The 27,527-nt window shown below is 48.3% G+C and overlaps 1 protein-coding gene across 1 annotated transcript in view; it reads left to right on the forward strand.

Moving 5' to 3' along the window:
- LOC134420893 (olfactory receptor 14J1-like) overlaps nucleotides 1-27,302 on the forward strand; it is a gene marked incomplete at its 5' end in the record, with an annotated part of 41,060 nt that extends 13,758 nt beyond the window's left edge. Inside the window, 2 exons of the mRNA XM_063161301.1 lie at nucleotides 25,020-25,079; nucleotides 27,297-27,302. Coding sequence (XP_063017371.1) covers nucleotides 25,020-25,079; nucleotides 27,297-27,302 — 66 coding nt within the window. The remainder of the gene's footprint in view (nucleotides 1-25,019; nucleotides 25,080-27,296) is intronic.
- Nucleotides 27,303-27,527: the final 225 nt, after the last annotated feature.

The following is a 27,527-nucleotide window of genomic DNA, read 5'->3' on the forward strand; positions in this document are numbered from 1 at the left end:
TCCTTCAGATCCACAATGAGGACCAACCAGTCTGGGGGAAGCATGGTAGGCGATGGCATGCCCACCTGCAATGTCCCCATGCTTTCCATCATGGCATTAACCTTTCGGAGGTCTTGCAACAACCTCTACTTCCCAGATTTCTTTTTGATGCAGAAGACAGGAGTGTTCCAGAGACTGGTAGAAGGCTCCAGAAGACCCTGTGTGGGAATCCACAAAATTAGAGGATTTTGGGAAAGCTTCAAGATGCAGGCCTCAGACACAGCAGAACTGTGAGCAGAGCTATGCAGCAGCCATGAGATAGGTCAGCAGAAAAATTATTTAAACTGTAGAAAAGCAAGGGCAACTAGAACAATGGTCTGTGTATTAATACTTGTCTAGAATAGCTCTGTAAGCTACAGAAAGTTTATCTAGCAAGATATTAGGAAGATTAAAGCTTAATAATGGAGCTCTGTGCATTGTGTTTTAAGATTTACAAGCAAGTATTGTATTTCAAATAAGAAAGCATGTTTTTAACCAAAGGTACATGTGCTTATGGTGATGGGCTAGAACTACTGTCAATGTGCTTTTGCTTTGTGTGATTGGTCAAGAAACGTATAAAGTAAGTAGTACCATTAAGTTCCTGGTCTGCTGCCTGGAATGTGAGCTGCTGGCATCTTCCCATTGTCATAACCATGTAATGAGACTGATGCTGAAAATTAAAGCAGCTCGAGGCGTGTTCTACAGCAACCCTGTCTGGTTCATGGTTTGTACAAAGCCCCCCTGCCGGCTTCACCCTGGTCCAACTGCTCCTGCACCAGATTCTGAAGGGCGACCAATTTATCTTGAGGGAGAAGCCACTGCTTCTCCCAGACAGGTTTGTCGACCAGACACCGAATAGGAGGCGTAAGACCGTCTGCGCCCTTCACTGCAGTGGCCCCCATCAAAAATCCATCCCAATGTGCACTCCCAGACAGAAGAAAATTTCTCCCCTAGAGGTTGGGAGGAGTTGAAGTAACATGAGGCCTAACCCAGGCTGTCTGTCCCTCTGGGTTCGCAAGCAGCATGGGCCTCAAGCTCAAGTAGCATTGCGCTGTCCCTCCCAGACCTGCGACAGACGTCCTCACCGGATCCAGGGGCCACTCTGGGGGCCAGGCTGAAAGGGAAAGAACCATGATATCAGCACCCCTGCCGAGAAGCCCAAGGAGGTGGATTTCCAATGGCGTCGCACCAGGAACAGACAGGGTACACAGCATCTCGGGACGGTCCTTGATCAGGACAGCAGTCCAGCTAACTTGAGGCGGCCCAGTGGATCCAAAGCCACCAGCTACATGCAACCGGTCAGCTGTCCTGCAAACAGAAGACTTAAAAGGCACAAGCTGAGCAAATTGTGTCCCTTTTGGGATCGTGACGGGAGGGGGTGGGTGTGGAGACCATGGCACAAATCTGCCCTGTGAAATCTGCATCAATGAGCCCCAGGGGCACAATGATGCCCTGAAGGGTGGCACTAGACCTCCCCATAAGGAAAGCACTCATGCCCCCACCCACGGGATCAAAGGAATCCAGGAGAACCTTGTGTATTTTACAAGATTCCTAAGACAAGTGTTGCTGCGGTGCAGACATCCACACCTGCTGATCCATGGGTGCTGGCTGCAAGATGGCAAAGGAGACCTCGATCGGTTCCTGGGGATGGAGAGAAGCTTGTGTCTGGGTGCGTCTTGTCTGCGCGCTCTGCTTCATGTTTCCCGAGCCCTGAAAAGCCTGGCCATTAACATGAACAGTCCCCTTGCAGATATTGGACATGTGATTCAGCCTACCACACCGACCAAAAAGAAAAACATGGGAAATCTGAACTTCTGTGCTTTCTTCCCCTGCTTCTTGCCAGCCTGCTCATTCCCCTGCTGTGGCCACCTGCCCTGCGGTGCTGCCCAGACTGGCTGCACAGCGGCAGCCACGGCAGCCAACTTCCAACCCGAGGGGATGATGTCCGCACAGGCCGCCGCCATCTGAGAGACAGTAGGAAAACCAGGCAGAGCCACTATGACCCTCCTACAAGCATCAATCCAATTACACCTCACATGGTTTGCAATCACAATCATCTTTGCCACAGGATCAGGCACCTGCCCCTAATCAGATGCAGTCAGCCTTGCCGCAAATGCCATGAAAGACTCATCAAATCAAACCCCTGGACAGTGGTCACAAATGGCTTCCTCAGAGCAGCCATTTCCAGGGTCTGAACAATCGCTGCCATGCCCAGTGTGGGGCACTGGTCAAGCACAAGGGGATCGAAGCCAACGTGCCCCTGAGCATTTTCATAAAGCCCTGTGCCCAGTAGCATGTCAGGGACATCCACACACCTGGGGCCCTGCGGCACCAGTGCAGCATTCTGCACTACCGCTTGGGCTGCCAAACAAGCCAACTTGGTCTCAAAAACATCAAACTGCACAAAGTCAAAAAGAGAATGTGCTACACGACAGAGGTCATGAGGTGTCAGCACATCCATAGCAACCCTCCAAAGAGTCTGCATAACCTCAGCAGACTCCAAACCATGCTGAGCAACTGCATCATGGACTTCCCTCTCCAGCTTATACAAAAGCGGTTCATGGGTGTTATGAGTAACACCCCTGAGCATAGGGAAAGCCTGGGGACCTTCCGACAAAGCCACAGCAGCTGCTGTGTCCCAGTCCTTGAGCCCCACAGGGACAAGAGGAGATGATTGACTGGGAGCCAGGTAAACACCACTCGCCCCTGCACCCCTTGCAGCCAGAGAAGCCCCCTCCATGACCCTGCAGATGCCATGAGGAGGCAGGCTCAGACATCTCCTCGGACTTGGTTTTGGCTGCTTGCCAGAAACGCTCGGGTTTCCTCGGACGCACGGTCACCAGGCATGAGGAAAGTGTCCACAAATTCAGTAAGGAAGCGCCATGGCCCCGGGCACCCACCGGCCTCCCGCTGGCCGTGTTGGCATTCACACTAAAGGTAAATACCTCAGCGCCCTGTCGCGCCACAGCCCTGGCATGGGGCGCCTTGGCGGGCACAGGTGCCAGCACGGCCTGCAAACCCAGTGTGGACTGGGACAATGTGATGGTGGTCACAAGGGTTTTCAGGATGAGAGAGAGACAAGAATGTTGACTCCATGATCAGAAGGCTTGATTTATTATTTTATTATATATATATATACTACATTTTACTGTACTAAAAAGTAATAGAAATGGAAAGGTTTCTCAGGAGGCTAAGCTAAGTATACAATCGAAAAGAATGAGTAACAACGATCTGTGTCTCGTCATACAGCAAGAGCACCTCTGCCATGAGTGGTCAGTAAATACAAACATCCACAGGAGTGCAATCACGGATCCACCTGTTGCATTGCACAGCAGCAGATAACCATTGTTTACACTTTGTTGCTGAAAGGTCTCAGCTTCAGTAGGAAAAATCCTAATGAAAGGATTTTAATGAAAAGTTGCCTGCGACAGGATGAGACCGGCGCGGGGCCCTGTCCCCGACATGGAGGAGGGGAGGGGTGCCAAGAGAGGTGCAGCCCGTGGAGCCGCATCACTGCAGAGCGGCACAAGGGAGACTGGCACAGCCAAATCCACCCCGGGGGAACCATCGCCATCCCCCATGTTGGACCCGTCCCCCAGCACACCGTCCCAGGGTGGGGAGAGAGCTCCACATTGCACAGAAACTCAAACTTCCCCTCGTCCATGTCCGAGACAGAAGGGCTCCACTGGGAACTCCGAGGGGTACAAGAACCAGACCCCCGCCAAAGCTCCTCACACTTTTTCCACTGCACCAGCAGGGATCCCACGTCTACGGTGCAATCATCAAAGAAGGCCTCCATGAGGCGGACCCCCACAAGAGACCACTCCTCTTTGGAGAACAGCTTTGCAGAGTCCGAAAAGAGCCCTCACAGAAACAATCGCTCAAAATCATACCAGGAAATAGAAACCTGTTTCCACTCCAGGACCCCCCCTCCAGAGATCCAAAATGAGGGAATCCTCCTTGAAACACACAGCGGTTGCCATTACCCCAAGAACAGCAGGCAAAGCACCAAAGAGGGGTGACAATAAAATCTCACCGGCAATCTGCACTCTGTCTCAGCCTAGGCTGCAGTACTTTGGCAGTCACCAGATGTCACTAGAGGACAGGAAAGAACAGAAGCACACATGGCTGTTCTCAAGGTGAAGAAAAAATGTGAAGTTTATATTCTGTCTCCAACATTTATAGTTTTCCAAAAGTGACAGCGGATTGGAGGGTGAATAGTGCCACCTCTCCAATGACACTGATTAAACCAACAGCCCTTCAACTCTCTCCTCCTCCATAAAAGGAATGCGAAACAATGAGTTACTTACAGAAAGTGTGTGAGAAAGTTCACTACAAGAATGTCAACGTCAGAAGGCTTAGAAAATCTTAAAAAACCAAGATGACACAAGTTGGGCTAAACTTGACCTCTGCTGACTGCTTCTCTGGTGACTGCCCCCGCACCACTGGGGCTCACTTGTTTCCTTCCTATGGAGACCATCGTGACACTGCGGAGCATTTTGGAAACAATGGGCCATGGTGACACTTAGGGACTTGTGGAAGCAAGAGGAACATTGTGACCCCGCAGAGTACCATGGATCCTAGGGGCCACTGTGACACTCTGGGGCCTTGTGGAACCAAGAACATCTTTCTGTTCTCATCAAACCAAGAACATGTGGCCCAGTTGCGTGTCACGGTCCCAAGGGGCCAGTGTGAAGCAGCAGGACTTTGTGGAACCAAGAGGCTATTGCTGCATTTCAGGGCCTTGTGGAGCCAAAGGGCCATTGTGATCCTGCAGGGCACTGTGGATCCATGGAAAACATTGTGGCATTTCAAGGCCCCATGGAATCAGGGAGACCATTGTGACCCTGCAGGGCCTTATGGAAGGAAGGGGCCATTGTGACACTATGAGAAGTTGTGGAACCAAGGGAATCATTGTTGCACTACTGGGCCCCAATGGAACCAAGGGGCCATTTGACAAAGTGGGACTTCATAGAACCAATAGACCATTATGGCACTGTGGGGCCTTGTGGAACAATGGAGACCATTAAGATCCTTAAGGACTTGTGTAATCAAGTGACCGTTATGACACCTGAGGGCATCATGGAAGCAAGGAGCCATTGTGACACTGCAGGGCCCTGTGGAAGGAAGGGAACATGAAATAGGTGTGGCTGCCTTGGCTTCCCAGGGGTCACCTGACCGGTCTGCCTGACCTTGGAATGCGGAAGGCCATTTCCATCTGTCCCTGAAACATTGAGGCTCTGGGCTTTTCTTTTTAATGGAAAAGAACTGTCCATTTTTTCCAGAAATCCATGGCCAAAGTTCCGATTCCACCTCTAAATATCTGTCTATTCAAGGATTGCTGCCAGACTAAAACTGCCAGGACAGACAAGTCTGGCTGGTCTTTAACTCCTTAGTGCCAGCATTCATCTATTTTCCAAACACTGGAAAGGGCTCTGTGGTTTTCTTTGTATGGAAAAAAAAATTCCACTTTTCCAGGCACAAATGTCCTAAATTAGGACTCCGCATTCGTGATTTCAAATATCCAAGGGTTGCTCCAAGCAAACCTGCCAGGACAGACAGATGAGGCTTACCTTGGCCTCTTAGATGGCTGCCGTTCATCAGCTCCTGGAACACTGGGGCTCTGTGGTTTCCTTCCTATGGAGACCAATGTGACATTTGAGAGCCTTGTGAAATGAAGGGGCCATTGTGACACTGCAGAGCCTTGTGGAACCAAGGACAGCATTGTGGCTCTGTTTGGCCGCATGGTCCCAAGGGGCCAGTGCAAAGCAGCGGTGTGGGAGTTAGCCCAGCTGTAACTCACAGTCAGACAGATTTTACCCTGGAAGAACTGGGTGTGAGTTTCAAGTTCTAGGAATCATTCCATTTACTTAGGGTGAGCTTGAGACTTTTCCCATAAGCCTTTAGTGTTGTTATGCTAAGTTGTCCAAGTTCTACTCCTGTATTGGTTTATTGGTTACTTGTTTCTTCTATATGGTTATTGTTCTAGTTTTCTAGCCCCAAGTGTCTATGTTGTGACTTCCTCTTTGTCTCAGGTTTCAGGATACCGCCCCTCGTACTGCTCATGTTTATTGTTTTTCACCATGTAATTAAAGTTCTTTTTTGGGAAACTCCATCGAACCCACTCCTTTTCATTTTTGCCACCCTCGCCCTGCTGAAGTCAGGGACTCAGAGAGGTTTGTTGCAGCCATCCTCATTGTGACATTTGGCACCCGAACAGGCACCATGATATTCAGGGCTCCCTGTGTCAGTCACGTCAGCTGTGGTTAGCTGATGGATAGGCCAGTGCTCCCCGGGATTTTGGATTGTGCCAGGTCTGGCGGATTCATTGTTGCTTCGAGGGACCTCGGCCCGGGATCGGCAGGGGCAAAAACGGTTTCACCTGTATAGGATTGCAGGTGGGTTTGGGGAAATGCAAGACATTTATTGCCCATTTTGCCACTGTGTTTTTACAATATGCACCCAAGTCCCATTATTGATTTGGTGTGCTCTGGTGGCGGAGAGGGAGAAAAATGGGCAGCCAGATGTCCAAAGTAGAAAGGAGCATATATGGATGCTTTAAGTTAATTCTAACAGATTGTGAAAAATATTTTCAAAGAAAAAATTAAAATCAATCATGAGGTGGATCATTAAAAATTTTCAGATGCCTCTGCTGATGAAAACCATACCACTGAATTTTAAGACTAACTGGGACTTAAACTGTACAAGCTTTCAATCAAAAGGGTGCCCATTGCAGCCCACATGCTCCCCATCTTCTATACCATCCTTGAGACCCTTCAGCAACAAGCAATGTCTCAAAAACTCAATCCGTTGGTCACTCCCAACTCAGGACCTCCCCGCAAACATGCTTTTCTCAGACCTTCCACAATGGTCCAAGATGGCAACGGCCTCGTGGTCTTGGAATATCATGCCCTGGAGACTCAAGATGGAAGGAGCCTGAATGTGGCTTGGGAGCTGGATCATCCTCCCTCCATCTTGGCTCCTCCACTTCCTGCTACCACAACCTTCTCTTCCGCCCGGAACAAACCACCAGACTCCTTCCCCACAACTGTGGGTCATGTCCCTACTGTCAGTCATTCCACCTTCACCCTGGGCTGTGCCTCCAGAACTCTACTCCGGAAGTCCTCCATTGTAAATCAAGGCCCTTCCTCCCCAACACCTGACAAAATAGCATTGCCCTTTGCCTCACCCTCGAGCAACAATATAACCCCATGGTCAAAGATACTAAGCCCAACTGTCACACTATTTCTAAACCAAATGTTTCTCCTCCAAGTTATTCTTCCTCCCCGGAAGACAGTTTGGATTCCCCAGAGCCACCTTTCCCCTCAACCCCAGAAGGTCCCTGGGAAAGGATTTGGAAGGAAGCAGTTAAGGAAGGAGACTGGCAAATAGTCTTGAAACTCCTCGTTGCCCCGGTATGTTATGAAAGAAGGGGGCAGAATCCCAGGTATCAGCCATTGGTTTACAGGGAAATCAAGGATCTGTGTAGGGTAGCTAAAGACCATAGGAAAGACTTAGCTTGTTTTAATGGCCTAATGAGGCCCATGTTTACAGCACATCATAACTCCCTATGATTTAAAATGTATTAGGACCATGTTGTTGTTGCCTACAGAATACAACCTGTGGGAAGGGGGATGGAAGTGTTTACTAAATCAATTAATAGCAGACTATGCTAATAATGAGGCAAGGGCGGAATTGACAATCAACCATCTAGCTGGAGAAGGATAGCAAAGCCGACTAGATGATCAAGCAGCAGGTGTCCCCAGAGACGTATTGGATGATATCAAAGAGATGGCTTTGCAAGCTTTAATGAAGGTATCGCATCGTAGTACCCCCAATTCGGACTACCTTGGGTGGCTGCAGCTAAAGCTTTAGGACAATCAGATCATCTTGGGTGCCTGTTAAGTAGGCAAACCAATGCGACCTCCCTCACACTGAGCGGCCTGCTCTCAGACATAGAGACCATCAGACATGCCACCTTGCAGAACAGCGATAGAGTTTTTACTCTGGGCAAAGGGGCATGGCTGTGTAGACTCTGAGGGCATGTGTTGCATGAACCTCTCCATCCACAGCTAGTCAATCCACAAGAGCATTCAAGTACTGAATGAAGAGTTCAAGAAGCTTCAAGTGGAAAAAAAAAGACTGGTTCAATAAACTCTTCCAGTCCAAGGGACTAAAGGGTTGGATGATGTCTAGCTAAAACAGGACTATTAATTTTCTTAGTGGTTGTTGTTGTATTGTTAATTTTCCCCTGATTGTTTGGATGCTTTTAGAAAGTCTTACAAAATTCTTTCAGTTCCATCTTTGTTGTAAAACAGAAAGGGGAAAGATCCCCAACACAGGCTCCTCATGGACTCCTTGGAGGAGAGAATTGGAGGCCAGGATGGCACAAAAACTTCTCAGAGACTCAGTGGGCAAGGAAATCCTTAAAAGTCCCTAAAAGTATTCTTAAATCCATAAAGTACATTAAAAACCTTAAGTATCTAAAGCCATTTATGAGCCCCACTGAGTGCTTGTACAAAGCTCTCAAGGGACTTGTTAAAGCAGATAATTGGGGCCATGATTGCACAAACTTCACACAGAGTCTGTATCAAAAGGGAAACACCAAGTACCTTAAAATAACTCAAGTACCCTGAAGTATTAATGAGCCCCATTGAGTGTTGTTACTGACAAAGCCTCTCCAGGGACTAATTACAGCAGAGAATTGGAGGCCATGATTGCACAAACCTCTAAGAGACTCCAAGCCAAAAGCCAAACCCAAAGTCCTTTCAAAAACCTGCAATCCCTGGGAGCATGAAGGAGCCCTCAGGGCCATTCCTGAGCAAAGCTCCCCAGGGCCTCCTTCCAGCAGATCCTTGAGGGCACTGGGATGTGGGCTAGGGGGGGATACTGAGGGCAGGACAAGGGGCTGACAGTGCCCAGCCTAGCTGGGGCTGTGCCAGGAGGCCCCAATGCCTCAGCACAAGGTGTCTCCTCACAGCCCTTCGTGGCACAGACCCTGCTTTGCCCCAGGGCACCAAGACTTGGCTACTCTTTGTCCCCACCTATCATCACTGCCTCCAGTTCTCTGCTCTGCCTGGGGCCTGAGGACACTTTCTCTGTCGTGTTCCTCAGTGGGACCCATTAAAAGTCCAAGAAACTTTGGAGTTGGATTCTGACTTGGAGTTCTGGAGCGGTTTCTTCAGCTCCCTCTCAGGGACTGATGTTCAGGGCCTGAGCACAAAGCCCCAGAGGCTCATTAAAGTCCTTGCACTGTGTCTGTGCTGCTGAGCTGGGCTGGGCTCCTGGCACAGAGGCAGCTCCTGGTAACCAAGAAGAGTTTCAAAAGCACATTTCTCTTGATGAGCAGCTCTTCTGCCAGCCCAGCAGGGCTGGGGCACTGCCTGAAGCCAGCCGGGGCACAGCACAGAGGCACAGAGAGCTTCAATCAGTCAGGGCTGGGAAGGGGCTGAGAAATGCTTGGGGCAGAATCACTGCCAGCCCTTGGCACAGGAACCTCTGGCTGCAGGACAATGCAGCTGCAGCTCCTGGAGCCATCTCCTGAAGCTGCAAAAACCCAATGCCTTCAGACTCTGTGAGTACAACTCTGGGTATTTCTGGTGCAGGGGAGGTGAAATGCTTATTAAAGTCTGGCATGCTGAGGGGTTCTGATCAGTCACAGAATATTTCCAATACAATGAATTTAACAAAAATTAGGACTTTTACAATAACTAAGTAGGCGTTTAGTTTCCTACTATTGGAGAATGGTAGCCAAGAGGAGATAAATATTAAAGCTTGCTTATGAGTTACTATTAATTCTGACAAATGCCAGAAACATCTGAAGTGTTACTTTTAGTGATCAATAGGTTCACAGGAGATCCCTAATGTGCTTGCAGCCACTCTGCCCATGGACAGCACCAGAATCATCTTTGATGGAGCCATCAGGCTCAGCCTGAGTTGACCTTTCTCCAAGCTGCAAATAGAACCTGCCTCCAGCCAGTGCCCTGCAAACAGGCAGGATTCTGTCAGGCCAAGGAGAGTGCACAGAGATTTGGGGTCTGTGAGTGCTGGCAGGGAGAGATCAGGCACAGGGAAACACCTGCAGGAAGAAAATCTGCAGGAAGCAGAGAGAAGATCAGGCAATGAAAGAAAACAATATCCAGCAATGCTGTGCCAGGGAGAGTTTAGAGATGTCCACAGGATCCCCTCCAGTGCAGCCCCTCCCTCTGAACAAGCCCCCTCCCTCCTGTGCCCTAGCCAAGCCTCTGCCTTCAGGGCCAGGGCTCCAAGGCGTGCAGCCCCTCCTGTGCAGGCAGAGCTGCAGCAGAGCTGTGGGGCAGCTCTGCAGCCCTGGGCCCAGTTACCTCTACAGAGCGCATGGTTGGGAGCAGCTGCCCAGCCCTGGGGGCTCTGGCAGGGGGCACAGCTGGCTCAGGGTGACGCTGTCCCCAGTGCCCAGCTCTGGGCAATGCTGTCAGTGTAGCCAGGGAAGGAGCTGCAATCTCCCTCAATCCAGTGCCATCATAAGGACACTTGGAAATCTCCCTGAGATTTCAGTCCAAGCTGGGACCTTCAATCCTGGGTGCAAACCTGTCCTAGAGCAATTCTGAGTTTTAAGATTGATGGGGAAAGGCAGAGGTGTTCTGACACAGAAAATGCTGTTGGATGTGTGAAGTGAGCAATGTGAGTCCTTGGCTACAAATCTGGAGCTGGGCTGTGGTGGATCCATCTGCTCTCAACAGTACCTGGTGACATTTTAAGGGGGAGCATGACAAGGTGATCAACCTCCATGTGAGAGAGCTTGAAGCCCAGAAACACTCTGAACAGGTCAGAATGACAGACCATCTCCCCTCTCTACTCATTATCTGCCTCAGGGAAGCTCTGTTCTACCAGAGGGCAGCAGAAATGCAGAGGGTTTCTGATATCCTAGAATACCTGCAGAAACATAGGGAGAGCTTAAAAAGAAAACCTCAAAACTCTTAAAAAGATAAGTGGGTCTGTGAGAGATCCAAGGAAGAGTGTATGGGAAATGGCTTTGAGTTTGGTTACAAGTATCTGCTCCAACACTTCCCTGTCTTTTTCTCCATGAACAAGTCCCCATGCCATGACACCACAAATGTCCAACAGCAGCTCCATCAGGCACTTCCTCCTGCTGGCATTGGCAGACACACGGCAGCTGAAGCTCCTGCACTTCTGCCTCTTGCTGGGCATCTCCCTGGCTGCCCTCCTGCCCAACGGCCTCATCATCAGCGCTGTAGCCTGCGGCCACCACCTGCACACAGCCATGTTCTTCTTCCTGCTCAACCCGGCCCTCAGCGACCTGGGCTCCATCTGCACCACTGTCCCCAAAGCCATGCACAATTCCCTCTGGGACACCAGGAACATCTCCTACACAGGATGTGCTGCACAGCTGTTTTTCTGATTATCTTTTTCCTTGGTACAGAATTTTCCCTCCTGACCATCATGTGCTATGACCGCTACGTGTCCATCTGCAAACCCCTGCACTACAGGACCCTCTTGGGCAGCAGAGCTTGTGCCCACATGGCAGCAGCTGCCTGGGCCAGTGGCTTTCTCTATTCACTGCTGCACACAGCCAATACATTTTCCTTGCCCCTGTGCCATGGCAATGCCCTGGGTCAGTTCTTCTGTGAAATCCCCGCAATTCTCAAGCTCTCCTGCTCCAAATCCTACCTCAGGGAATTTTGGCTCATTGTGTTTTCCATTTTCTTAGTATTTGGTTGTTTTGTGTTCATTGTTTTCTCCTATGTGCAGATCTTCAGGGCTGTGCTGAGAATCCCCTCTAAACAGGGACGGCACAAAGCCTTTTCTACCTGCCTCCCTCACCTGGCCGTGCTCTCCCTGTTCCTCAGCACAGTAGTATATGCCTACCTGAAGCCCCTCTCCATCTCATCCCAATCCCTGGATCTGGTCCTGTCAGTTCTGTACTCGCTGGTGCCTCCAGCCCTGAACCCCCTCATCTACAGCCTGAGGAACCAGGAGCTCAAGGCTGCAGTGTGGACACTAATGACTGGATGCTTTTAAAAGCATTTAAATGCTGGCCCCTTTCTGCAAATCATTTGTAATAAAAGTCATCCTAGATACTTTTTGTTGCTTTGGTTGAGGTGTTTTTTACTTTGTTTTACTTTCATCATATTGTCCACAGGTAAACATCATTGCTTGTGCCATTTTTCCTTTTTTTTCTTTCTGCCTTCTCTGTGTCCACATACTGTGTCAATGAGGGGCTGTATCCCTAGTGCCTCTAAAGGATCTCCCAGCAGAGTTTTCTGCAGAGATGCCCTTGTGTTGCCTTCTCTGGAGCTGCAGCAGCAATGTCTGTGTGCAGAGCTGGGGGCAGATCAGTGCTGGCCCAGCAGCTGTGCCCAGCAGCAGCAGCACTTGGTGTTGCCAGTGTTGCTGCTGTGACCCTGCCCCACTGCCCTGGTGGCCCTGGTGTTGCTGCAGGGCCTGAGTGCTCTCGGGGCCGGGCACAGCCCTGGGGGTGGCAGTGCCGGGGCTGCAGCAGGGACAGGCCATGGGCACTGCTGGGGCAGCGCTGACGCCTCAGGCCAGGCCCTGGGGGCTCCAGTCTCCTTGCCCAGGCTCTCTCAAGAACACACCCAGGCCAATGCTCAGCACAGAAAAGCCCCGTGAGCAGCCCCAGGCTGGCTGTGGGCAGGCTGAGGGCAAAGAGCATGGCTGGGGCTCTGCAAGGGCCCTGGGGGCGATGGGAAGGAGCAGCAGAGCAGGGGTTGATCTATCTCCAGTGTGCTGGCCGCTGCAGTCAGCCAGAAAGTTTGTTCCCATCAGCTGGGAGTTTCCTATCCCACTGCAGACGCTTTTGCTCAGAGCCAGGGCTGCCTGGCAACTGCCCCCAAACAGCCCTGAGCATTTCCTCGGCTTCACATTTGCTTTCTTTGCACCCCCTGCTTCACATTTCTTCTAATTGCCCACTCCAGGGGGCCCTTGAGGTGCTGCCCAACCAGTGCTGAGCACAGGGGAAGAATCACTGCCCTGCTCCTGCTGGCTACACCATTCCTGAGCCAGGCCAGGAGCCATTGGCCTTCTTGCCCACCTGGGCACACTGCTGCCTCATGCCCAGCCTGCTGTCCATCAGTCCCTGCAGGTCCCTTTCTGCCTGGCTGCTCTCCAGCCACTCTGTCCCCAGCCCACAGCACTGCATGGGTTGTTGTGGCCAAAGTGCAGAACCCAGCACTTGGTCTTCCTAAACCTCACCTTTTTGGATTTGGGCCCTGGATCCAGTCTGTCCCAGGCACTGTGCAGAGCCCTCCTACCCTCCAGCAGATCAACACTCACACCCAGTTTGGTGACATCTGCAAAGATGTCCTTGGTTCCATTGGGCTCCAAATATGGCAATGGTCTCCATGGTTCCATGGGGCTACACAGTGACACAATGTTCTCGTTGGTGCTGCAGTTTCACAGGAGCCCCTTGGTTCCATGGGCCCCCACAGTGTCAGAAAGGCCCCTTCGTTCCACTGGGCTGTGGAGTGTCCCAATGGTTTCCTTGATTTTGCAGTGCCAAAATGGTGAAACACCTTGGTTACACAAGGCCCTGCAGTGTCACAATGGCCTCTGCAGTTCCACGAGGACCCCGAGTGTCACAGCGCACTCCCTGGCTCCGTTTGGCCCCAGAGCACCACAATGGACCCCTGGTTCTGTGGGCCTGCACGGTGTCACCACGGTCCTCTTAGTTCCATGAGGCCCTGCAGTGTCACAATGGCCCCAGCGCGTCCCAATTATCACAGAATGACAGAATCAAATAGCCTGGAAAAGACCTTTGGGATCATCAAGCCCAACCAATACCCTAATACTGCCTTGTCACCCAGATCATGGCACTAAGTGCCACTGGACAGGGACAGTGACTCTGCTACCTCTCCCCTGGCCAGCCCATTCCAATGCCCACTCACCCTTTCTGTGAAGAACTTCTACCTATTGTCCAGCCTGAACCTTGCCTGGTGCAGCTTAAGGCTGTGTCTTCTTGTCCTGCCCTCCAGCAGATCCACACTCACACCCAGCTTGGTGCCATCTGCAATTTGTGAATGGTGGACTCAATCCCCTCACCCAGATCACCAGTGAAGATATTAAACAGGACTGGGCCCAACACAGATCCCTGGGGAACAGCACCAGTGCCTGGACACCAGCTGGGTGCAGCACCATCCCCACCACTCTCTGGCCTCCAGCCAGCTCTTTACCCTGGGAAGGGTGATCATGTCCAAGCCATGGGCTGCAGTTTTTCCAGGGAATTCTGTGGCTCATGGTTTTAAAGGCTTTGAAGTCCAGGCACACAACATCCACAGCCTTTCCTGCATCCACAGGTGGGTCACCTGGTCATAAAAGGAGATAAGGTTGGTCAGACATGACCTGCCACCCCTAAATCAACGCTGGCTGGCTCTGACCCCTTGGCCATCCTGTGGGTGTCCTGTGATGGCACTCAGGGTGATCTGTTCCATAACCTTGCCAGGCACCCAGGTCAGGCTGACAGGCCTGGAGTTCCCCAACTCCTTCTTCCAGCCCTTCTTGGGGATGGGCTCACACTGGCACCTCCAGTCCTCTGGGACCTCCCTGCAGAGCCAGCAGTGATGGTAAATGATGGAGAGCAGCTTGGGGAGCTCATCCACAGCTCCCTCATCCCCCTGGGATGGATCCCATCTGTTCCCAGAGACACCTGTGAGCATCTGAGTAGCTCAGCAGGTCAGCAGCTGGTTCCTCCTGGATTACAGGGGGGGTTGCTCTGCTCCCTGTGCCCATTTACCAGCTCAGGAGAACACTTGTCCTGAGAACAGCCTGCCTAATATTGAAAATTGAAACAAACAAGGTGTTAAGTAGCTCGGCTTTTCTTTCTCTTTAGTTTCTATATTCTCCACTACATCCAATAAGGAGTAGACATTCCCTTATCCCTCCTTTTGCTATACACTTTTTTATACTAAGTTTTTTTTTTATTTTTTTTCCAGAATGGGCCAGGTTAAGTTCTGATTGAGCTTCACGTATCTAATTTTCTTTCAGGTAACATAATGACATCCTTAAACACTTCTTGAGTTGCTGGTCCTTTTTTACACTGGAGTTCCCACAAAATCTGAATGGGCAGGCAAGCCAGTCATTTTCCTCACTAGATCATCTTTTGCCACATTGGCAGAGGCTGCTCCTTCCTCTTAGGATTACTTTCTTGAAATGTGTCTATCCTTCCTGGACCCCTTTGTTTTTAAGGGCTGTTTCGCTTTAAAGAATCAGGACCTGATTTGGTACTCCCCACATCAGCATCCTAAACAGGCCAACGTCTGCCCTTCCTAATTCCAGTGCAGAAGTTTTGTTGCTGCCCCTCCTTATTTCACAGAAGTTCACAGAGTGGGCTATGACATCACAGAATGGGGTATATGAGGTCATAGAGCAGCTATTACATCACAGACTGCCTCTCTGATATCACAGAGCAGGCTGTGACATCACAGGTTAGAGGTATGACATCACAGAGCAAACTGAGACATCACAGAGCAGGCTGTGATATCACAGAGGGGCTGTGTGACATCCCAGCAGGGCTGTCTCAGGTCACTGGGTTGGTCACTCCGTCCCAGCTCCCCCTCACAGTTTCTCCCAACAAGTCCAATGCTGTTCATGCCCAACGGGGTCCCTGTCCCCCAGGATCCCCCCGGCCCACCTGGAGCCACAGCCTCCACCAAAGAATGTTCCATAGGATCCACCCCAGAGCCTGACATGGGGACAAGGGGCCAGGACTGTGTGACCAGGAGCAAAAGGGGAGGCCTTTAAGGTTCCCATTATTGAAGAAGTACTTATTGAAGCAAAAGGAAAGGGGATATTAGTTATCTATTACTAGTTTCAGAAGCAGAATACAATCTTTTGGGGAGAGACCTGATTCTTTTGCTAAAAATTGGTATTCAACCCCAAAATGATCAACTAAAGGTACAGATGTACAAACTGACAGACCAGAACGAGAGTAAAATATGTCCTAATATCTGGTCCACTCCTGGGGAAATCGGTAAATTGGATATAGAACCCTTAAAAATCACCATTGTAAACCCTGAGTTTCCTGTAAGAGTGAGACAATACCCTATTCCACTAGATGGCAGGCGAGGGCTGAAACCAGTAATTGAAGAACTCTTAGGGCAGGGCAAGTTAGAAGAATGTATGTCACCCCACAATACCCCCATATTCCCTGTGAAGAAAAGTGACGGCAGCTACCGTCTAGTCCAAGACCTGAGGGCTGTTAATCAGCAAACAGCCACAAGGTTTCCTGTGGGAGCTAACCCGTATACATTACTAAGTAAGGTTTCCTCTGACTATACCTGGTATAGTGTAGTGGATTTGAAAGATGCCTTTTCGTCCTGTCCTTTGGAGAAGGGATGCAGGGACTATTTTGCCTTTGAGTGGCAAGATCCAGACACAGGGAGAAAACAACAATTAAGGTAGTCCGTTCTTCCACAAGGCTTTACAGAATCCTCAAATCTTTTTGGCCAGGTTTTAGAAAGAGTTTTACAAGATTTTGAAAGACCAGAAGGAACTAAACTAGTACAATATGTAGATGATTTATTAATTGCAGGAGAGAATCAGGAGCAAGTGAGAGAAGCAACAATCAGTCTGTTGAACTTCTTGGGAAAGAAAGGCCTAAAGGTTTCAAGGGCTAAATTACAATTTGCTGAAGAGGAAGTGAAATATCTAGGTCACTGGCTGAGTAAAGGAACAAAGAAATTGGATCCTGAGAGAATATCAGGAATACTGAGTCTGCCTTCCCCTAATAACAAAAGCGAAGTACCACAACTCTTAGATTTATTGGGATATTGTAGACAATGGATAGATAGATGTAGTCAAAATGTGAAATTTTTGTATGAAAAACTAATAGTAATACAGTGAAATGGAATCAGGAGGATGAAAAACAATTTAAGAGTTTGAAAGATGCTCTAATTCAAGCCCCAGTACTCAGCCTACCTAACTGAGGTAAACCTTTTCAATTATTTGTAAATACTGCTGAGCAAACTGCTTATGGAGTCCTTACCCAGCACTGGGGAGGAGACAAAAAACCGGTGGGGTATTATTCAAAGTTACTGGACCCTGTTAGTCGAGGATGGCCAATATGTTTACAAGCTATAGTAGCAACTGCTCTTCTGGTAGAAGAAGCAAAAAAAGTTACATTTGGAGCTCCTTTAGTAATATATACCCCCATAATGTTAGAAGCATATTGCATCAAAAAGCAGAGAAGTGGCTCACTGATAGCTGGATTTAAAAGTATGAAGCTATCTTGATACATTCCTCTGAACTGGAACTTAAAGTCACTCCGGCTCAGAACCCTGCTCAATTTCTCTGTGGGGAGCCAGCTGAAGAGCTTGCTCATAACTGTGTGGAATTAATCGAATTACAAACAAAAGTGAGACCAGATATAAGTGAGATGGAGCTATCTAATGGGGAAAAATATTTTATCGATGGCTATCAAGGGTGACAGAAGGGAAAAGAAATTCAGGATACGCTATTGTAGAAGGAGAAAATATGTCTGCAATAGAAAGAGGAAAAATAAGTTCAAGCTCGTGAATTATTTGCTTTATACTGCGCTTTAGAACTTTTAAAAGATAAGGTGGGGACTATTTACACAGACTCAAAATATGCTTTTGGAATTGTACACACATTTGGAAAAATCTGGATGGAAATAGGTTTGATAAACACTCAAAGGAAGAAACCAATCCATCAGGAGTTAATAATTAGAGTGCTTGAAGCCCTGAAAGAACCTAAGAGAATAGCTGTAGTACATGTAAGAGGTCATCAACGAGGGTCAAGCTACTTAGCAAGAGGAAACAACACAGCTGACCAAGCTGCAAAAGAGGTAGCATGTAAATTAAAAGAAACTATCCAGCTGAACACTATAGCGGAAATTCAAGAGGAGCTGCCAAAAAGCTATAGTACTCAAGAGGAGGAAGCTATAAAAATATTAGAAGCTAAGAAAGAGCTGGGAAAATGGGTACTATCAGATGGGAGGGAGATTTTACCAAAAGCTTATGCTAGAAAGATTCTAAGCCAGTTACACCAACGTACTCATTGGGAACAAGAGCCTTATGTGATCATTTTTTAAAATATTATGGATGTATTGGAATTTTTGATCTAGCAAAACAAATAACACAGGGTGTTCAACTTGTCAAAAAGTTAACAAAAAGGTAATGAGACAATCTTCAACTGGCAGTGGAAAAATAGCCTACAGACCATTTGAAAGGGTTCAGGTGGATTATACTGAATTACCAAGGGTGGGCAAAGGAAATACTTGTTAGTATTAGTAGATCAACTGACTCATTGGGTGGAGGCCTACCCAGCTGCCTGAGCCACGGCGAAGTTTGTAGTAAAAATATTGTTGGAACAAATCATTCCTCAATTTAAGGTTATCAGGGCCATTGATTCTGATCAGGGCTCCCACTTTACTTCCAGCATCATAAGAGGAGTAACACAAGCCATGGGATTTCCTGGGAATATCACACCCCTTAGCACCCCCAGAGCTCTGGGAGGGTGGAAAGAATGAACCAAAGTATAAAACAGCAATTAACAAAATTGATGATTGAGACCCAAATGTCATGGGTAAAATGTTTACCTTTAGCGTTACTTAATATAAGAACACTTCCAAATGCAGATATGGGACTTTCTGCGTATGAGATGATTTATGGAATGCCCTATTCCCAGGAGGTACCCCAAACATCAGTAGTTGTAGCCAATATGACTATTCAAAAATACATCCAGAAGATGGGACAACATGTCCTAGAACTAAGGGAGAAAGAAGTAATTGCTCAAATAGCCCCTCTTGGATTTAGCATACATCAAATAAAACCGGGTGACTGGGTGCTGAATAAAAGCTGGAAAGAAGAAAGTTTGTCTCCTAGGTAGGAAGGTCCATATTTAACTCTGCTGACCACCGATACTGCTGTCCAACTGCGGTAAAAGGCTGGACGCACGCATCGTAGGTCAAAGGACCAGCGGAACCACCGACAGAGATGGATCCACCGACAGAGACGCCTGCTGAGTCCCAGTGGAGAATTGCATCTACCCCCGGAGAACTGAGAACCAAGTTAAAAAAAGACTGATGTATGTCACGAAAATGCTGTACTCACCAGAGGTAGAATGTACTACTCCAGACTGTAAGTGTTATCCATGGGGTTGTTTTAAGTGTATAGAGTGTGAAGAATTTTGGTATACAAACCTACCAAGGGGACAGATCCCTAATGCTCTCTGCTGTAATTGTATAAAAGAAATAGAGAAAGAAATTGACAAAACTTTGTGGGCTACAGTAAGGAAAGGATATATATTAAAACAGGTGATAAAGATTGGTAGAGAACTTGCGTACACAGAACAAGAGCAGGAATTGATTTGCAGGAAGTACCAAAGGCCAAATTAGAAAAAGTAGAGTGTGACAAGGGCAATTGGATACTGGATGAATATCAAATTAAAGCAAAAGAGTGGCAGGAAGCCAAGTATCGCTGGAAGAGGGGGAGGCACATACACCAACCCTATTGTAGTCGCACATTCCCCAAACTCAGGGGCCAATTGGCCTGAATTAAAAAGAATCGGACCACAACCACGATAAATAGAGATCTGAAGGCTCATGAGGTGAAAGGCAAAAATGAAACAAAAGATATCAGTGACTAAATCCCAAGGTATAAACTCTGCTACCAAGAAGATCTACATTTCGGCCCTTGGATGCAACCCAAGGGGCCTTGAGAGAGATAGAGAGTTAAACGCTTGAGGATTATTTTCACTGTATTGATCATTGCATCCCAGGCAATGGGCCTTAGTAGCCTCACTCCTGAACTCCACATAATCCACGAGCGAGCTGCAGGATCAGAGCCTGTTGCTCCGACTGTCTGTGACAAATGCAATCACACTGTCTGGATTGGGGGAAAAATGGAATCAATGTTCATGGCACATTCCCATGTTAGTGAAGTGTGCTATGACCATAACCAATTAAAGATGTGCACTACAGGTGGCAAATATAATGGTTTGGAGGAATTTGAAAACATGGACTGAAAGTTTCTTCCAAAGATAGACCCATTTTTAACCAACCTTCTAAAAGATGATGATGAACGAAGTTGTCTGCGATATGCCAAATTCTTTTGTTTAGCAAAGGACAGAGAAAGAAGAGACCCAGAAAGTAAAATATCAGAAGCAATTAAGTGAACAATACAAACAGTTAGAACAGCAGTATGGTGATGGGGGTCTTCTGACTTCAAATAAGAACCTTTTTGTAGATCTAATGCAAAAAATTGCGACAGAATAAGAGTTATCCAACTGCTGCATTTGTGGGAGATTAAAATCAGCCGAAAAATGGTCATGGAGAGGTGAGGGTCTAGCTTCAGAGCAATTTCTAAAATACAACCGTACTCAAATTTCCAAAACATTGAACCAGCCTGAGGATGGATTTTAAATCATCGAATAATTGGGACAGTTTGCATCAGCAGGGAGGGGAGAAAATATGCTGAAGTGGTAGGGTATGCTCCCTGCACGTCTACTTTAGCTGTAAATTCAAACAATAACGCTAGAACTTGGCAGCCAACACCTCCTGCTGTATACTGCAGCTTAAATAAAGAGAAAAATTGCAAATGGAACAACAAAACGAAGTTGTGCTGGCATAAAAGTCCTGAAGCTAACCCTTACCAATCCCTGGAGACCCTAAGAATATACTGAGAATAACCTGAGGCGGTAACTGACCCATGGAAAGCCCCAAATGGTATATATTGCATTTGTGGGCAAAAAGCTTTCAGTGAACAGCCCTGTAGATGGAAAGGATCCTGTACTTTGGGGATTACACAACCCTCCTTCTTTGTACTACAAAGTCCAAGAGTAACCTGTTAGGAACCCTTATATGAAAACCTCAACAGGGAAAAAAGAGAATTGAAACTTGAGTTTCCAAGGGCAGGAGGGGACCAAAAATGGGGAGAAGAAGAGTGGCCAGCAGAAAGAATAATTATGGGCCAGCCACTTGGGCTCAAGATGGAAGCTGGGGATATAGGACCCCAATTTACCTGTTGAATAGGTTGATTAGACTGCAAGCAGTGGTAGAGGTAGTCTCGAACCACTCCTCAGAGGCCCTGGACTTGTTAAGCCGGCAGCACATTCAGGTGCGGGCTTTTGTGTATCAGAATTTAATAGCCTTGGACTATTTGCTGGCCGAAAAAGGGAGAGTGTGCGGGAAATTCAATGAGTCAGAATGCTGTGTTGAAATTCATGATTACGGAGAAACCATCCAGGGTTTGGCAGCAGAGATCAAAAGGGTAGCTCATGTCCCTGTCCAAAAATGAAATTCCATTCTTCAAGCCCCATGGTGGGACCAGATGCTTCAAGGGGGAACTTGGTGGAAGAAAATAGGGTTCCTGATATTGTGTTCATTAGCTGGGTTATTGTTTCTACCTTGCTTTATTACAGGTTTTATCCGACTAATCCACTCAGTCATTCAAAGCATGCAGATTGCAGTAACTGACTCAGAATTGGCTACCGGAGAAGATAGTCAGTTTGAGAAAACAGCTAAGATAACAAAAATAATGAAATTAAAGAAAAGAGACCAAAAGAGAAAGCTTCAAAAGTCTTGGCCAGATTTGAGGCCCAGACAAGAATGAGTAAGATAAATGAAAATTTATACAAGCAGAATAAGGACTGTGAAACGCAAAGCTGTATTTCATATCAGGTACAAACAGGCGACGTGTGTATTTGTGATTGTGATATATGTAGAGACTGACAATGGGATAGTTGCGAATTCTAATAATAACTGAGAAAAATAAAGCATAGGAAAAGGCCTTTGGAACTATCTTTTTTTGCAATTAACCCTGATTCATTTAGGAACATTGGAATTAAGGTGTTAAAGATGTTGCTTTTTGTTTGCATTTAATCCATAAAAAGCTCTGCAATAATAACCTTTTGAAGTGTAATTTTAGAATATTACCTGTATCCGTGAAACTATAGCTTTGGAATATATATGAAGGAAATATGCTTATCTCACGCCTTATTGAAGCAGAGAAAAACAGCTTGAGAAAGGAAGATGAACATCACCTCAAGGATTTAGGGTTTCGACCAAAGGGAAGCTGGACATCACTGTTATGAGATTTATAGTCTCTGCAATTAAAAGGTGGACACATCTGGGGAGCTGGACTCCGCCAGATGGGATTCGTCTTTATTCTTTCAGAAACTGGACCGTCACCATCTGGGGATACTCCTTTGAGATACATCCTGAGAAATTAAAATCACAACAGTGTAGAGAATTGTGATGTAATAATTTGGAATAAAAATTGCTGATGAGTAAAAAATTGGAAATAGAAACTGCCGAAAAAAGCTGATGAGTACCCCTATAAACACCTGTAACCATCAATTATTGGTGCGCAGTTGGAGGGAAAACTTCCCCCACTGTACCCAGAGCTGTATTGCTTATACTTTACCATACTAAATATTAAATTGATTGCTGTTTGAATATTGGCTAGTCAAGCTTCTTATTCATAACACACAGCAGGAGCACGGCATGAGAAATCAGAGGCAAAGGAAACAAGGAAGGATCACTTGTCTGAGTTTCCTAGGAGGCTTTGTCTGAATTTCCAAGGAGGCTTTATTCCTGAAAGGGGTCAGGTGCAAATCACAAAGAAAGTGGGTCCGACTAGCATTTTTCAAGAGGGGATGGTCCAAGGGGGGGATACAACTCTCACCCAATGAGGGGATCTTAGGGCAGGAACACATCACTTAGCAACTCCAATAAGGATCATTCAGGGGAGGGAAGAAGCCTCACAAACCAATCAACCATCGAGACATATCTAACTGACACAGAACATTCAAGAATACAAGGCGAGTGACTACAGAGACTGACAAGAGTAAGGGGTAGTACAACTGAGATTGACAAGGCTTATAAGGGAATGAGGGGAGGAGCAGGGAGACTGACACACTGATGGGCAGACGAGTGGTGGGAAAACTTTGTGGTAAACAACATAGGAAGAGCCATCAGGGAGAACAGAATGGGGTACGTGGGAGAAACCATTATAACTGACTAACATAGGAAATCTAACTTTTATGTTAAAACAGCTGTAAAACACCAACTGCCACAGGTAGGGTCTGAGGGCTGGAGGGAGGGAGCTGTCAACAGGGAGGGAGAAGGCAGGAGCTATGGGAGCTTCCCACAGGCTCAGCTGTGCTAATCATCAGCTGTGCCTGGAGCTCCAGCGGGTCTCCTCTGATCTCCAGGTCTCACCTTCCAAGAGATCTGGAGGTCTTAAAGAGACACTGGTTCCTGTGAGCCAGCAGATGAAAGTAATTCTGCAGTTCTTCCCTCAAGCATCACCTGAACAAATGTACTTATGTGGGAAGGGCTGTTGTCTTGAGGGCTTGAGGGGCTGGAAGAGAGAGGAACAGAGCCATGGTCAGAACCTGGATCTGCAGGAATCCAAGGAGACCTTTCTGCCAGGGCCATCCCACCCAGTTCTTTCCGTGGCCACAAGAGAGGAGGGGCCAAAGGGATCAGCTGCAAGGTGCTGGCCATGAATCCCCTCAGCAATGTCCCTGAAATCTCTGTGTGCTCTGCCCACACCACCCCTCGTCCACACAAGGATCAAAGCCCACCGCAGCCGGGGCAGGGATTGCAACTCCCTGCTCAGGTATTGCAGCTCACCCGGCCCGCCCCACTGACAGCCCGCTGCCCTCATCACCTTCACAGAGGGCCTGGATCTCCTCCTTCTGCCCCATCCAGGAGCACCCCAGCCATCCCTGGGAACACAGGCTAACCATAACTAAGGCTGCTGTGGCTATTATCCAGTTTGCTTTATGGCTTAATGAGGTGAGGGATTCATGGATTTTTAACTTCCACTGGAAGGCAGGCACATGGATTCAGAGCTATCACACACTACCTGTGTGGTTTTGGGCTTACTTTAATAATGGTACTTACTTTGAGGAAATTACACCGGTGGACATTTTCTCCCAACCCTTCACCCAGCTCTTTGGGCCTTCCCCACCAGTTTTCAAAGGGTTCAGATCCACTCTAAATGCTAATGATATCATACAGTGGTTGGTGTTGCTGATAGGCCTGTTCTATCTAGCATTCAGAGATAAGGGAAAATTAACCTGGATAAAACCATCTTGACACCAACCCCAGAGACAAGGGATGCTGCTGCCCCAGAGCCTGACCCTATCCCACAGCCCACCTCAGAAATGAACCACCCAGATTGGGTGGTGGTTCTGGTGAAGGAGATGGGCCAGATGCTGAAGGAGCACATTTCCCCAGCTGGTGAGAAACCCTCCCCCTGCCTCAAAGAGAGAGAGTCTGAGGGGGCAGCAGTGGAACCCACAGATGTTACAACTGTCCAGGTTCCAGCTGAACTGCAAAGGCAGACACAGCCAGCAGCAGTCACTCCTGTGGAAACAAGGAGATCTAAAATGAAATCAGAGCACCCAGGCAAGGATAAGAAAGGAGGGCCTTCACAACCCACAGGGGAGCCAATGGTTGAGATCATCACCAAGTCCCTGATGTACAAAAGTCCCTGTAATCTGCACAAAGACATTATACGACGGGGACATGAGGCTGATACAACCTGGTTACTCTGGATCTGGGACCTCATGGGTACAGGCCTGCGACTGGATGGTGGTGAGGCAAGGAATTTGGAGCCCTTGACCCACGATTCAGGTGAGAATCAGATTTTTGTAAGGGAGTAAGGGTCCCTTTCCCTCTGGGAGCAGCTTTTAATGAATGTCAGAGAGAGGTTTTTCCACAGGGAGAGAATGCCTGAGCACCACCATAGAATGTGCTGGAAGACCCTCAAGGAAGGGATCCAAAAACTGAGAGAAGTGGCAATATTGGAGGTACTCTTTGGGAGGGATGGAAAGCATGATAATGACCCGACAAGGTCAGGTGCACAGGGCAAATGTTGTGGAGTCTGGCAAATCTGGGGCCATCCCAATACACCACCTTTATTGCAACAATTAGTGATGATAACAACCAAGAGACAGTGTGTTCTGTCACCAACAAGCTTAGATATTGTGAGAGTATGATCAATGGCCCCATGCAGGCTCATGTCTTTGCTGTGATCAAGGACCTCAAAGAGGAGATAAGGGAGTTGAAGGAGGAGGTGAGGAAGATCCATGTGGCACCCGGGCAAGTCACAGGCCCCAAAGTCAGAGATCAACAACCCCCAGCCAGAGAGAGAGGGTACACCCCATGGGCTGACCTGTGGTTCTTCCTGCATGACCATGGGGAAGACATGGGAAGGTGCGTTGAGAAACCCACTTCTGTCCTAGCAGCATGGGTGCATCAACTCAAGGAGGGAAACACTAACTGAGGGAGTTCCACCCAAATGAAAGTAGCCTCAGCCTCCCACGATTGAGCTTGTGGACGCTACAGAAGGGAGGACGATCTGTTGGATTACCTTGAAGGAAACTCTACCATGTATGCCCAGGAAAGAAATAATAGCCAGGGCTAGAGGAGACCTGCCTCTAGTCAGGAAGAGGCATGAGACAGTGTGGATCCGATGGCCTGGCACATCAGAACCACAAAAATATGAAGCCTTAGTTGATACTGGTGCGCAGTGTACCCTGTGAACATCGGGACATGTGGGGGCAGAACCTTTTTCCATTGCTGGGGTGTTGGGGGGATCACAGCAATTGACCCTGTTGGGAGCCCAGGTGAGCCTGACGGGAAGGAGTGGCTGAAACATCCTATTGTGACTGGCCCAGAGGCCCCATGGATTCTGGGCATAGACTTCCTCTGGAACAGCTTTACAAAGACCCAGAGGGACTCAGGTGAGCTTTTGGAATAGCTGCTGTAGAGGCAGAGAACATTAGGCAGTTGAACACCTTGCCTGGATTATCAGAAAGCCCATCTGCAGTACGACTCCTGAGGGTGGAAGAGCAGGAAGTGCCAATTGTCACCTCGACTGTGCACCGCTGGCGATATTGAACAAATTGAGGTGCCGTGATCTCCATCCACAAAATGATCCGTGAGCTGGAGAGCCAAGGGATGGTCAGCAAAACCCACTCACCCTTCAACATCCCCATCTGGCCTGTGCAAAAGTCTGACAGAGAATGGAGATTGACAGTGGACTATTGTGGCTTGAATGAAGTGACTCCACCACTGAGCGCTGCCGTGCCGGACATGCTGGAACTCCAGTACGAGCTGGAGTCCAAGGCAGCAAATAGGCACGCCACTATAGACATTGACAATGCATTTTTCTCCATTCCTCTGGCTGCAGAATGCAGGCCTCAGTTTGCTTTCACCTGGAGAGGCGTGCAGTACACCTGGAACCGACTGCCCCAGGGGTGGAAGCAGAGCCCCACCATCTGCCATGGACTGATCCAGGCTGCACTGGAAAAGTGTGAAGCTCCAGAACATCTGCAGTACATTGAGGACATAATTGTGTGGGGGAACACGGCAATCGAAGTGTTTGAGAAAGGAGAGAGGATCATCCAGATTCTGCTGGAAACCCACCTCACCATCAAGAAGAGCAAAATGAAGGGACCTGCCCGAGAGATCCAGTTCCTGGGACTGAAGTGGCAAGATGGATGGTGTCAGATTCCCACTGAGGTCATCAATAAGATCACCATGATGTCTCCATCAACCAGCAAAAAGGAAACACAAGCTTTCTTAGGTGCCATAGGCTTTTGGAGAATGCACATTCGCGAGTACAGCCAGATTGTGAACCCTCTATACCCGGTCACCCGCAAGAAGAACGATTTTCACTGGGGCCATGAACATCAAGAAGCCTTTGCCCAGATCAAGCAGGAGATCACTCATGCAGTAGCCCTTGGCCCAGTCAGGACAGGAACAGAGGTGAAGAACGTGCTCTACTCTGCAGCTGGGAACCACGGCTTGTCCTGGAGACTTTGGCAGAAGGTGCCTGGGGAGACTCGGGGTCAACCACTGGGATTCTGTAGCCAAAGCTACAGAGGTTCTGAAGACAACTACACTCCCACAGAGAAGGAAATCTTGGCCACCTATGAAGTAGTTCAAGGGGGCTTAGAGTTGACTGGTACAGAAGCACAACTCCTCCCTGGCACCCTGAATACCAGTGCTGGGGTGGATGTTTAAAGGAAAGGTTCCTACTACCAACCACGCCACTGACCCCACATGGAGCAAATGGATTGCTCTCATCACACAGCATGCCTGTATTGGGAACCTGAACCACCCTGGGGTTTTAGAGATAATTACAAACTGGCCAGAAGGTGAGGACCTTGGTCTCACTGATGAAGAGAAACAAGTGACAAGGCTAAAGAAGCTCCACCATACAATTAGCTATCAGCAGAGGAAGTGCACCATGCTCTTTTCACTGACGGTTCCTGTCATATTGTAGGGATGAGCCAGGAGTGAAAAGCAGCCGTATGGAGCCCCACACAACATTTGCACAAGCTACTGAAGGAGAAGGTGGATCAAGTCAACTTACTGAACTCAAGGCCATTCAGCTGCCCCTGGACATTGCTGAGAGAGAGAAGTGGCCAAAGCTCTACCTTTATACTGATTTGTGGATGGTAGCCAATGCTCTGTCAGGTTGGCTGGAAAGGTGGAAAAAGGCCAGCTGGCAGAG

The sequence above is a fragment of the Melospiza melodia genome, chromosome 7 (genome assembly GCF_035770615.1).
Source record: "Melospiza melodia melodia isolate bMelMel2 chromosome 7, bMelMel2.pri, whole genome shotgun sequence".
NCBI classification, from domain to species: Eukaryota; Metazoa; Chordata; class Aves; order Passeriformes; family Passerellidae; genus Melospiza; species Melospiza melodia.